Source organism: Salvelinus sp. IW2-2015, linkage group LG2, assembly GCF_002910315.2.
Source record: "Salvelinus sp. IW2-2015 linkage group LG2, ASM291031v2, whole genome shotgun sequence".
NCBI lineage: Eukaryota > Metazoa > Chordata > Actinopteri > Salmoniformes > Salmonidae > Salvelinus > Salvelinus sp. IW2-2015.
In genome coordinates, this window is record NC_036839.1 from 39,281,418 (window position 1) to 39,295,423 (window position 14,006).

General features: G+C 42.9%; 1 protein-coding gene, 1 long non-coding RNA gene and 1 pseudogene across 2 annotated transcripts in view; all 3 read left to right on the plus strand.

The window, feature by feature from the left end:
• The first annotated feature begins 26 nt into the window (after positions 1–26).
• On the plus strand, positions 27–1,589 carry LOC111972530 (protein CREG2-like; annotated as a pseudogene).
• A 6,201-nt stretch (positions 1,590–7,790) lies between these two features.
• On the plus strand, positions 7,791–9,412 carry LOC111972539 (uncharacterized). The gene is made up of 4 exons (XR_002878475.1): positions 7,791–8,392; positions 8,493–8,552; positions 8,716–8,858; positions 8,960–9,412. It is a non-coding gene; the product is annotated as an uncharacterized lncRNA (long non-coding RNA).
• A 2,056-nt stretch (positions 9,413–11,468) lies between these two features.
• LOC111979746 (alpha-1,3-mannosyl-glycoprotein 4-beta-N-acetylglucosaminyltransferase A-like) overlaps positions 11,469–14,006 on the plus strand; it is an 81,854-nt gene continuing 79,316 nt past the window's right edge. The window contains exons 1-2 of the mRNA XM_024010437.2: positions 11,469–11,575; positions 11,934–12,499. Of these exons, the coding sequence (XP_023866205.1) occupies positions 12,406–12,499 (94 nt within the window). The 5' untranslated portion in view covers positions 11,469–11,575; positions 11,934–12,405. The remainder of the gene's footprint in view (positions 11,576–11,933; positions 12,500–14,006) is intronic.

Below are 14,006 nucleotides of genomic sequence, written 5' to 3' on the forward strand. Positions count from 1 at the left end.
GTGCTGTACCAAGGGGTGGCGCTGTGGCAATTCTTGTCTACCCCTTGTGTAACTAGTGGCTCTGCCTATTGCTCTCTGCTTACATTACGAAAACACACATACATGATTCACTAAACACAGACAACTTCTCAAAGTTTTATGAAGCCATACCATCTTTCCCTGGTGTTATTTGCCGCGACACTGTGCCTTTGTGAGAGCTACACTCTTAGGAACTCTTGGGCTGTCGCGTCCAACGACGCCGTGTCCGAGGAGGAGGCCGCCCCGTTGTGCTAGTGGACAACAGCGGGCTTTGGAAACCGGCATATCCGCACTCGGTGTTACAAGATAGTGCGGAGAAGCCCAAAGAAAGGGTCAAATCGAAAACCAAGGATGCAGCGCCCGTGTCCTCAGCGTCCAGGGTGTTCTCCTATCGGATGGAGGAGATGACAGCGCCCGCCAGTGCCCCGTCACCTCCACCACACCAGGAGACGGCGAGGACAGTCAGATACATGGCCCACTACAGCGACTGAGGACATCTCGCCACCATCTCCACTCAAGACCTGGTACAGTACTACATTACAATTGCTCCATGAAGCACATTATCACTCAACATGTACTATCATGTGTTGTGTTCAAATAACAGCCATGTATAGCCTGTGTATTACAATATTTTGTGTCCACAGATAAAGGGCCTTCTTTTTGGGAATATCTTCTCAGTCAGTGATGGCCCAAAGGACAACAGTACAGGAGTCCTCTATTTCTACGTCACCCTGATGGACAACACTGTAGCAGACCTGAGAAGCTTCCCATTCGCCTCTCTCACTTTCTCAGATGCAGAGGGAGACTCCTGCAGGTAGAACAAAGTGTGTACTGGGTTGTGATACAACCCGGGATCGAACCAGGGTCTGTAGTGACACCTCTAGCACTGAAATGCAGAGCCTTTGACCGCTGCACCACTCGGGAGCTCTTGGGTCCCCATCCAGTACTACATTGAAGTGGCACATTAATGCTTGCTGCGTGTATGTCTGTGTTATGGTTCAACATTATGTTATGTCTCCCCAGGCAGCAGATGTATGATCCTGAGGACCCCGCTGTGCCAGACTGACTCTGACAGGCAAGATGGTGGAGGTGGACCCAGAGGAGGTGGAGTTTGCCAAGGAGGCCATGTTCTCCAGGTGTGTGCGCATGGCACACTAATTGCTCATCCTCCCTGACCATGTTTTGAGTGTCTGTCCAATTGTCTCTACATATGTGCAATGTGTGTGAGCCTTTGTACTTAGCATACCTGTCTGCGTGTTTAGTGAGTATAATGCTCTTGCTCGTCCTCTCCCTCCAGACACCCTGTGATGAAGAAATGGCCAGCGGGACACAACTGGTTCTTTATGAAGCTGCAGCTGACCCAGGTCTGGCTCCAGGATTGGGTCGGAGGGGTGTCACTCATCCCCCTGGAAGACTACTTCAAAGCCACACCCTACTGAGAGGAACTTCATCCACAATGTATATGAAATCTACTACACCGTGTCAGATACAACACACGTTACCAATACAAGACTGGGTGTTAGCTTCCCTGTATAGCACAGCAGCTGTCATCACATTCATTCACACAAATACAACACCAATGGTGAGGGCTCTAGAACTTCAACTCAACTCCTGGTGAACCCTAGATGCCAGTTCCACTGTGTTTTTTTCATTGTTGCCCTCTAATCAGGGACTGATTTAGACCAGGGATACCAGGTGGGTGCATTTAATTCTCAGCTGGAACAGAAAACCAACAGGCTGCGGACCTCGTAGGGTAAGAGTTGAATAGCCCTGCTCTAGAAGCTCTAGTTCTGGAATATTTCGAAGTGAGATGGGAAACATGAAGAGGGTTTAGACCTTCTCTAGGCAGAGTGTGGTCTTACCRTGGATCATGCAGAAGTAACAACAAATGTAAGATGTCATCCAGTTCAAGGGAAAGCTTCTTCAGAATGTGAATATACAGACGTAGATATAGATGCCTATAAGCACACACTGGAGATTGTTAAATGTACAGAATGATKTACTTGCTTTGCAGATGTTTATCCAATGCTACCACAAAGCCTTTTCACATAATCTTCTGTCCAACAGCTAGACAATGACAAACCAAAAACCTACCTAAAACAGGCTCCTGTCTGGTGGACAATAGATTGACTCTGATCTTGAGTTGTGTCAAGTCACATTTCTATTTTATGCTTAGGTCAAATAATGGACATGTTTTCCCAGTCTTTCAATCGCGGTTATTGATGCAGTAGCCGAAAGTTGTAAAGTGTTCTGATTTTTCATTTTTAAAATAATTGGACCACTGTCAATGTAGGTATGCTCCTAATTATGCACCGATCAAAATGCCTTTTTCTGTATTAACTGCTTTTCAGAAAGTATTTTGGTTGCACTTGCGGTTCTATTCTTTGGTTGCTGAAATCTCGTRTTTCCAGTCCGTCCACACTAGTCGCGGCTCAACTCCGTCATATCATGGAGTTGAGTTTAACCGGCTACACATTATTAAAACAATTATAGTCTTTGGTAAATAAATACTGGACTGATTCAGTCCTGAGGAAGTGCAAACTGCATACAGTATTTCTAATTTTGTTGTCAATGTATTTGTTAATTTGTCAAACAGTATTTKGGGATTTTGGTGCTGAAGAGAGTGGGCTCCAGRGTGGCKCAGCGGTCTACGRCACTGCATCTCAGTGCTAGAGGCATCACTACAGACCCTGGTTCGATTCCAGGCTGTATCACAACCGGCCGTGATTGGGAGTAGGGTTGCACATTTTGGGGAATATTCAGTGGAAACTTTCCGTGGGAATTAATGGAAATATATGCACATAAACCTTTTACCTTATCATAAGTAGGCATAATTGCAAATGATTAAAKCCTTCCAATAGAAATWWAAAAAACKATTTAGTTATGAATTGAACTTTAATTAAATGAGTTGACTTTTCACATGGGATGATTTCACTGAGCAACAAAAKAAAGGGAATATGTAAAATGATAGTCTAGAAACTGAAGTTTTGGTTGTCTTCCTCTCAGGCTTCCATGTCTTCTCCCTGRACCTCCTCAATGTCCACCTCTTGAACATCAGATTCTGAGGCCTCATCTTCACTGTCACTTTCCAACCTTGTTGAGGATGGCTCATTGTCATGCTCAAAATGCCAGGATGGCTACCAATTTTTCAACCTATGTCTTGGTCAGCCTGTTGCGTGCTTTGGTGTGTATGTTCCCAAACAAGGACCAGTTGCGCTCTGAGGCGGCTGATGTCCCTTCCACCAGGTGGCTGATGAGATATGTTGGCACAACTGCCATATGGCATCTCCATCCCAAAGCCCTTGCTTGGAAGTGTACTTCGCCAGACTGCCAAGAACCTTGCACTCATCCAGGCCAAGGTGGCGAGACATGGTAGTGATGACACCATAGGCCTTGTTGATCTCTGCACCAGACAGGATGCTCTTGCCAGTATACTTGGGGTCCAACATGTACGCTGCAGCATGTGTGGGCATCAGGCATAAGTCTTCACGCTTTTTGATGTATTTCAGAACTGCAGTTTCCTCTGCTTGGAGCAACAGTGAAGTGGGCAGGGCAGTATGGATTTCTTCTCTTACATCTGCAAGCAGAGTCTGAACATCAGACAGGATGGCATTGCCTCCCTCAATCTGTGCAATGGCTACTGCTATAGGTTTAAGGCTACTTACCACTCTCCCAAAATACATCATCCAGGATGATCCTCTTGATGGGGGTGTCMATATCGGCAGACTGTGATATGGCCRTTTCTTGGAGAGACTCCTTCCCCTCYAGGAGACTGTCAAACATWATGACAACACCACCCCAACGGGTGTTGCTGGGCAGCTTCAATGTGGTGCTCTTATTCTTTTCACTTTGCTTGGTGAGGTAGATTGCTGCTATAACTTGATGACCCTTCACATACCTAATCATTTCCTTGGCTCTCTTGTAGAGTGTATCCATGGTTTTCAGTGCCATGATGTCCTTGAGGAGCAGATTCAATGCATGAGCAGCACAGCCAATGGGTGTGATGTGGGGGTAGGACTCCTCCACTTTAGACCAAGCAGCCTTCATGTTCGCAGCATTGCCTGTCACCAGTGCAAATACCTTCTGTGGTCCAAGGTCAATGATGACTGCCTTCAGCTCATCTGCAATATAGTGACCGGTGTGACTGTTGTCCCTTGTGTCTGTGCTCTTGTAGAATACTGGTTGAGGGGTGGAGATGATGTAGTTAATTATTCCTTGCCCATAAACATTCGACCACCCATCAGAGATGATTGCAATACAGACTGGTTTCTCTCTGATTTGCTTGAACTTCACTTGAACTATGTTGAACTCTGCATCTAGCAAATGAGTAGATAAAGCATGTCTGGTTGGATGGGTGTATGCTGGGCAAAGAACATTCAGAAATCTCTTCCAATACACATGGTCTTTGAGCATCAGAGGTGAACCAGTTGCATACACAGCTCGAGCAAGACATTCATCAGCATTTCTCTGACTACATTCCTCCATTGTGTAAAAAAACCTTCTGATTCCAGGAGGACCATGAGCTGTTGCTATCGATATGGTGTCTGAGTCATAATTTTCACCTCAAATAGAAGTATAGGGACTTTTGTCAGAGGTTGCTTGTTGTGAGCTCTGAGGGAACTTTATGCACTTGGCCAGATGATTCTGCATCATTGTTGCATTCTTCACATATGATTTGGCACAGTATTTGCAAATGTGCACAGCTTTCCTTCTACATTAGCTGCAGTTAAGCAGTTAGATTAAACAACTCCTTTGTAAGATAAATGTTTAAAATGAAACATGTATGGAAACAGGTGAATTAACACTCCTCAGTTAGCAGGCTCAAGCAAGCTAAAACCCACATGGCAGCAAAAAATAACTAGCAGAAAGTGTTAACAAGTTAGAAACGATTTAAACACACTTTGCTGTAGGCTACTATTTACTAGTTAACAAAAAATAATGTATGTCATGTAAAATATATTCACACCACCCAGCATTTTAATCAAAACTTACCAGAAAGCATGTAGTCGTTGGCTCAGACAGTGTAGTAGTGTGGGCTCAATAGCATCTCATTAGTGTGCAAGATCTTGAGAATCCGCTGTACATGTGATGGAAGAGTGCACTGTGCATGCCGAGGGTTTAAACAAAATATGCCACGACCTATAATTGCCTTATGTGTATCCCACAAAAAAGGTTCACTGTCAAGCTACATTTTTTAAATGAATTTAAGCAAAGTTCCCCGAATTCCAGGGCTTAACTTCCCATGGAAATTTTCCGGAATAATTCAGGAAATTTACCGGAAAGTTTCCGACCCTTTGCAACCCTAATTGGGTGTCCCATAGGGCGGTGCACAATTAGCTCAGCGTCGCCCGGGTTAGGGTTTGGCCGGGGTAGGCCGTCATGGTAAATAAGAATTTGTTCTTAACTGACTTGCCTAGTTAAATAAAGGTTGAATAAACAGGATAGGTAAAAAACACCTCTGCAAATCCAARATGGAAGGAGGATTGTCTCTCCCAAATTTTATATTTTATTACTGGGCCGCTAACCTCCGCGCTGTTACGTTTTTGCTGGATGACGCACGTCCGTCACCCAGCTGGCTTAGTATGGAGCGGGAGGAGTGTCACCCCTTCTCTATCGGTGCTGTGATTTTGTCGCCTGTCAATCTGGAGAGGTCACTTTATCGTAACAATCCTATTATACATAGCACAGTCCGAATCTGGAAGCAAATTAAAACCCACTTCTTTTGAGTTGCTGAGAGAAACTTATAATCTTCCCAGAAGTAACTTTTTCAGATWCCTACAAATCAGAGACTATGTTAGAAAACACCTCCCAACATTTGGGAACGCTAAGCCTTCCATGTTTGACGGATGCATAAAAACATCCCCCACCTCAGACAAACTGATATCTCGTTTATATGATGCTTTTCAATCTGTTAGCACACCTTCTACAGATGCCATTAAGGCAAAATGGGAGGAAGAACTAGGGACTGACATTTCGGTGGCAGACTGGGAAGATGGCTTGGAGTATATCCACACCTGCTCCATTAACTCCAGACATCGTCTCATACAATTCAAGGTATTACACAGATTACACTATTCCAAAACCAAACTGCATAGGATATTTCCTGATACATCCCCTATGTGTGATAAATGTCAGGCTGCACAGGGTACACTACTCCACTGCTTTGCCCTATGCTCTAGCTTGTATGGTTACTGGTGTGGAATTTTTAGGATCCTCTCTGAAGTTCTGGAGACTTCAATTGATCCAGACCCGCTTCTGATAATCCTGGGAGTGTCTGATTCCCTAAACGGATTAACCAACCCTCAAAAACAACTCATCTCTTACAGTCTCATTTCGGCAAAAAAACGAATCTTGTTGTTTTGGAAAAAGAGGGAAGCGCCCACTACCAAATTATGGCTCAGCGAATTGGCAAACACTGTACACTTAGAAAGAATTAGATATATTCTGAACAATAAATTATCAACATTTGATCAAATCTACCCTCTTTCTTTCTACCTGTCCTTGTTCTGTATGTCTTGTTTTGTAATATTTGTTTTGTACCCAGAACTCTGGGTCTTTTTGTTTCTGTCTGCTCTTTTATGTTTAGATAAGAATTGTATACCTGTCTTTTATACCTATACAACATTCTTGTGTGTGTTCAATAAAAAATATTTGAACAGAATAAAGGTTGAATAAAACATTTTTTAAAGAGTGGTGTGTGTTTTACTAGCTCGAGTATCCCATAAATTATGCACTGCGCAGGTGCGTGTTGACGGTTAATACTTGGCAACCAATGGCGTCAAGAATGGTTGACTGAGATGTTTGGGAGACCAGTGCAGTGATTATTCCTTAGAAAACTCTAATTTGGCCACCTTTGAGAATAAATGCATTTCAGGCATCAGGTAGCCTAGTGGTTAGAGCGTTGGGCCAGTAACCAAAAGGTTGCCGGATCAAATCCCCGAGCTCACAAGGGGGAAAAAACAAGGCAGAACACCGGTAGGCCGTGTTCACTGGTAGACCGTCATTATTAATAAGAATTTGTTCTTAACTGACCTGCCTAATTAAATTAAATAAAAATACCTGAAGCTAAGTGTGGCAAATGTAGTTTTTAATGGTTGTACTGTAATTTAGGTTGCAGGTATCAAGTAATTAGATAACTAGCCAGCAGGTTCCGACTCTACCTTATGCTTGTTTACACTGAGCTGCGCTGGGGTCGGAACGCAATCATGGTTACATTATGACACAATGGAGCTGGCTTGAGGTATGGGTCAGAAAACATACCTCAATGCAGGAATGGGATCCCAGATAGCAAAAAATGTGCTCCCGCTTGCTATTTGCCTTTATGCCTAAGGCTATAAATTCCTACTGCAAGCGAGCAAATGGCAAAGTTCAAGACCTGGGCCCAGATTCATAAAACATTCTTAAGAAAAATTGCACTCATGAACTATCTTATGAGCTTATTATTTTTCTTAAGACGCTTCTTAAGTTTATGCGTAAGAAGTGTTTTGTGAATCTGGGGCCAGATTTGCATCTCTGGCGGGTAGCCTCCACTCATAAGCCCTTGGCAGGCTGCTTTTACACCTAATGATTTAGTTTAAGTAGATTAATGATATATTGACTATGGCCCAAAATAGTCTACATTTTTGCTATTGATTTAATATACTATATAATTGAGGCAATACAAACGGTTCCTTTCTAACAATAAATGTCACTCCCGAAACAGCTGTACCCACTTGAAGAAAAGTGTTGATCACTACGTACCTCTTAAACACCACAGAAGAAGCTGAAAAGCCTCAACAGGAAGTTATTTGTTACCATCTTCTATCGAGTTTACAAACCAAAGAAATTCCACAGGCTTTTGGAACAGAATTATTATTATTTTACACCACTAAACGTTTGGAAATACCGACCAATAACACACTAGCAGCACCCATTCAGTCGGTTATAGATAGATGGAGCACCAATTCACTAGCCTGGATTTTGAATCGTGCATGGAGTGGCTCATTTGCAGGAGACAATAGATAGATAGCTTAGCTGGTGTTTTTAAATATTTTTTTTATCACGTTAAACCTAGTTTTTATTCTGTTTATGTACCAGATTGGAATGCAAAGTTAGTTTGCTCAAGTAACTAACATTACTGCTTTTCTTCATTTGTGAGTAGTTTTACTTGTGTAATGTTAACATCAATGAGGACAATAATGCTAGATTGCCTAACTAGTTAACGTTACTTGCTAACGTTAGCGAGCTTAACTAGCTAGAAACATAAACTTGGCCGTTGCTAGCTAGCTAAATTATGGTAAATGCGGTTAAGTTGGGTAGTTTGCCATCTGGCCAGTAATGGCCAGCCCCAGCATCGTATTCACCACAGCACCATGTGGATGTGAAAGCCATGGAGGTATGTAACGTTACATTCACCTGCCCAGATAAGACTGCCTATCTGTTCTTGCACAGTATTTACTTCATTTCAATGTAAGTAACGTTATTGTTTCAAACAGGGACAGGAGTAAGGCACTACGACGGGCCAACTGTGCCATGTTTGGGCTGCAGACATGAAGGTAATAACATAAACTGTTACCAACTTAAATGTAAATACTTATTGGAAATATCTGCCATCTGTCTTTAGACTGTCACAATAAACGTATATAAAATATAGGGGGTGGGGGAGGGAAATATGTTAACATAGTGTGTAATTTCTAATAATTCTCTTGCATTTTGTAGCTTAGGTTTCTGTCTGTAATGGGGCCAAGGACCTGAAGTCGACAGTGTGGCGGATGCTACCTTGCATTCTGTCAGTCTTGCCACAACCTGGGCAGGGGATACGGCCTGTTTCAGGGACTTGTTTCTGAAGACTGTTATTCACAGTAAGTTGTGTTACTTGTTTTCTCTACTTTTTAAGTACATTCTTAACTCGTAACTACATGTGCGATTCAAATGTAACTCAATGTTCTTACTTGGTGTATAGGAGCCATTCAGAAGATCCATGCAATCCGGCATGCCACAGATGAGGGGTCCAGATTCAGGTCACCCGTTACCTGAAAGGGGCCTCCGGTTGGAGGCGGCACACAGGGATTCGCTGCAGTGAGGGTCAACATCAAGTCTCGGACAACCTGTCTCAAAGCCTGCTTCTACCCCACCAAACCACAAGACTGTTCCAACAGCTGAACCCTGGGCTGACTACTGCACTCTACCACACACTTAACAGTTATTCATATTCTGTACACACTGAAATCCCTTTTGTCTACYGAACCAATGCAGTAGTTATGTCCCCTTACTGCACTACTAATGTATATACTTTCATATGATTGATATGCTGCAACTGCTCTACTTATTCCACTCACTATGCACATGGGCAAACAATGTCCATAGCCTACTATATCCCTATAGGCAATAATAAATAAAGGTTTATTTTATTTTATCTGCTGCCTGTTATACCTGATTTTGTTTATTTAGTATTTTTATATTAGTATGTTATACAGTTACAATGTCACTCATTTGATTGCTTTCCTATGTTACTTATTTGATTACTGTCACTTTTGTCGCCGTTGCACTGTGAGAAGCCTGAAAGTACATAGCAATAACATTTTATTTGACTGGATTTGATTTGTCGTCACCAGTGGATCCAGGTGAACAGGACTGGGCCTCGTTATCTGATATTTTGCACACACAATCATTTGCAGTACCTTTCCCAATTGAGATGGCATCCAATGTACCTTAAATAATAAAAATCAAATACATTTTTTAAATGTTGGCGACGGAGTAGGCATTCCACTGACCGTGCTTCTACACCTGCATTTCTTGCTGTTTGGGGTTTTAGGCTGGGTTTCTGTACAGCACTTTGAGATATCAGCTGATGTAAGAAGGGCTATATAAATACATTTGATTTCATTCGATTTTACTTGATGCKGAAAAAGTGTCTTGCCTCCGACTGGGCAGGTGAAGGGSGGGGSGGGGGGGGGGGGGCTGTATGAGGATTATTATATATATTTTTAAAGTTACCGCACGGCCTCTGTGGCGGGACGCCGGCCTCCCAAGTACTCATTGCTAACTGGGATTTGCCACTGTACTCTAAATTTTACCTTTATCCACACTGATACATCAAGAAGATTGAAATACTGCAAGTTTTGCCAGAAAACTTCCCTTTCTGTACTCATGCTAGTTAGCAGTAGCCACCGCTAATAACATTCTATTATAGAATGTTGTGTGTGCTGAATTGCATGCGCAAGCCAAGCGCCACCACTACAGTCAGTAGCACTGTCAAAGCTGTAMATTTTTAAAAATAAAAAGTCTGCAAACAAGCACAAACATCGGCCACAACGTGTTTATAATACCTTGTTGGTAAGGCATTATTTGTTCGACCGAATGGAAAAACGTCTGAAGGAGCAGGATCAAACATGTTATCATTCTCCCAGACATGCAACCATCGCAGAGGTAGGGAGAAAGGATGGGGATCCTGATGCTTCTGCCTGCCAGCCACATCCCAAGCAGTTGCACCTGATTCCTCCTAGTTAGTTAAAATACAGAGTAATAATCAAGCATTTTGTCAACATTAATGACAGTTTAGAAACTTGAGGTAGGCTGTCTCCCTACTACGTTGACTTCGGTTTGCAGTATGACAGTCACAAATATCTTTGATACAAATGTTATTAGCAACTTCTGGGGTAACTAGCTAGCTAGCTTTAGCTTGGTAGCTAGCTAACACCAATGCAACCAGACTGAAAACAATGACCAGAAACTGCAAAAAAAAAAAAAAAAAATGTGATTAAGTATTAGCTAGGCAACCAATGGTTGTTCTACTGCAGTCAAACATCAATTTATGAAAATAACTAGCTTGCTAGATAACAAACTAACAGGATAGCCAGCTACCTGTCCCTGTTTCCCCAAGCTAACATTATAAGCAGCTAGCTATCTTCATGTGGCTAGTGTAGCTTGACCAGACCGGGTCCGACCATCATCAACCAAATACAAAAACTGTCTTATAAATTAGGGTTATTTCAGATGATGACACCTAGCTATATAGATGTTGTTTTGCTATGTTYTTTTGTGGGAGAACATTGTTTGGATCCATCAGCTAGCTAGCTTTTTTTCTGATCAGCACTGTCCCAGAGCTTGGGGAAGTGTGTCTGCCTCCTGCGGTAGGTGCGCGAGACAACTTTACCAGCATCATAGCATAGGTCTCGGTGAATCGCAGTGACATTATATATAAGTGACTGTATTCAATGTGTAATATCTACATAAAAAATGTATGAATGTGTTACATTATTATACAATGTACAGTCATATTCAGATCCTGATTGGTCAACAAGCTTATTTGACACTTATATGACACTTATATTTTTTTACATGCAAAGACCCAACCCCTGCATTGTCGTAGTTTTTCATGATTGCGTTYTGACCCCAGTGCAGCTCAGTGTAAACAAGCATAACAGTAGGGTCGGAACCTGCTGTCAAACTAGCAAATTTTATGCTGAAGAAGATTCAATGGAACATGTCGCGAGCGAGCCTGTTGTGTGTGTGCTGTGCAGCAGTATAGCTAGCTAGCTTGCTAAGCAGCCAGCGTGGGAGTCTAATCAGAAGACAGGTATCCAACTGTGAAGCTAGCTATATGTAGCCTGCCAGCCACTAGTGTAGTTAAATATTTTAATGAATCTCTTTAACCTTATCTTGCGAGGGGATATGATAACTAGCTACGCTAAGGTCTATGAAGAAGCACATCCACATCTTATGCTTGGGCTGGTTCCCAGCAAAGACTATCCTCCTCTACCCTCCATCTGCTGAATGTGTCAGCTAGCTAGTTACTTGTTTTGCTACCTTCTAACTTACATCAGCACGTCAGTGGTTGCTGCTTGCCAACTTTGATCGGCTGAAAATAAAAATCTAATTCATGCAGATGTTCTCTTGTCAAACTAGTTGATTCGGTTTGCTCTTGCCATCCCCAGAATCATCCGAGTGCAGAAGATTAAGGAGCCGTGTCAACACTTCTGTTCAGGATCTTTCAGTTATCCTAATCACTGTGCAGTGAGTGGAGGGGAATAATCGCGCCGCGCGACCATGCTCACATTTTAAAAAGGAAGAGCTGCCTCGTGATTTACCACCCTCAAGCAAGAGAGCGAGGGGGAAATCATCATCAACCACAGAGCGAGAGGAGAGATCATCAGTCACTCACGGAGACGACGCTGAGGACTCGTCACGGCAGACAGGAGGGACAGAGAAAGAGAGAGACGTCCATTCCCCTTTCCAGTTAGCTAGCTTCTCCAACCTCCTCGCTTCCTTCCAACGTCCTCCGGTACTAGCCGGGTTGGGCAACCGTAATCACGCGCCTCCGCCTGGACTGACAACCCCGAAGGCAGAGGGCGAGAGGCACGGCACCCTCGGGTCCCCACGCTTCGTGGAGAGAATCGCTGAAATGAGATGAGGCTCAGAAATGGAACGGTTGCGACTGCGATAATTTTCTTCACGTCGTTTCTCAGCCTGTCTTGGTACACATCCTGGCAAAATGGCAAAGGTAAGTAAGCAAACTCGTTTGTCAGCAGCTATGGTGCACTACCACTCGATTTCTGTAATTCAAGAATTTACAGTTGGCTAGCCAGCTAACGTTTTTGACAGCTATTTGTTATGACTGGTTGATGGACAGCAAGCTCTCAAGCTAACCGCTAGGAACACATTTTCTAACTATATAGCTAGCTATGCCATTTAGCAGACGCTTACATTTTACACATGTGTTGTCCTGGGAATCGGTCCCACTACCCTGGCGTTACATTCGCCATGCTCTACCAACTGAGCTATGAAGGACTTAATGCAGTGACAGACAGACACTCTAAATATGAGTTGTTTTGTTGGCTGGCTATGAAGCTTAATCTTCAAACCTGGACGTTAGGATACTGACACAGACAGCTACATAGAAGGGGGCTATTATGTGTACGGGTTATATATGGCAACCAGCCCTACACTGTCACAGTTGGACATGGCTTTCCATGAGAATCATATATTTCGGATGTCTGATGATAGCAGGTATCGAAGCCAGATACAGTAAAGCTATGCAAATCCACAGCCGTTGAGTTTTGCATGCAACCCAACCAACTAGCGAGCTGAGTACAAGATCGATCCTCTTGCTCGTGTATTTTGACAGTAAATCGACAGTCAATAATTCCCCAGTTCGACCCGCCTAGTTATCGATTAGAATAAAATGTACACACACTTGTGCACTAAAAATGTAGTCCTAGTTTGTTGATAAGAAACCAACTGGATTTTCTTTTTCATCCTGTTTCTTCAATCTTTTCGCATTGAACCATATTTGGTGCTTAGTGAAATCTTCTAAAGGGATGCCTCATTTATACATCCTGTCAGACATCTGGCTCCTATCTGTGGTTTGTTATCGGCAGAGTGTAAATAAGTGTGGCCTTTAGATCAATTCTAGACCAAGGCTTGTGATTAGGCTGTTTATCTTACCTTTATTTAACTTGGCAAATCAGTTTAAGAACAAATTCTTATTTACAATGACGGCCTACCGGGGAACAGTGGGTTAACTTCCTTGTTCAGGGGCAGAACAACAGATTTTTTTTWACCTTGTCAGCTCAGGGATTCCATCCAGCAACCTTTCGGTTACTCGCTGGCCCAACGCTCTAACCACTGGGCTGCATGGTGCAACTAAAGGCTATTGATGATTTGAGAATGTAGAAGAAAAAAAAGCTTGTGCTCTGTGTTCCTTGCCTCAGGCTGCACAGTTGTTCTCTCATCAAGCAATCATATTTTCACCCATCAGACTATTATCAATGTAATCTTGTCTTTACTAATATGTAAAATTTGTTTAGATTTAGAATGGCCCATTATCAAATGGACAGGAACAGGGAAAAAGGGAAAAATACCTGTCATCTGTTTACACCGTTTTGTAGGCTACTTGGGTTTTATAGCATGAGCTTAATATGTGCAGCTGAGAAATACATTGAACAACACTTATTTCACTCCACATCAACCACTTTTTGAGGAGCATACTCTCACTGCCAGACAGGTGA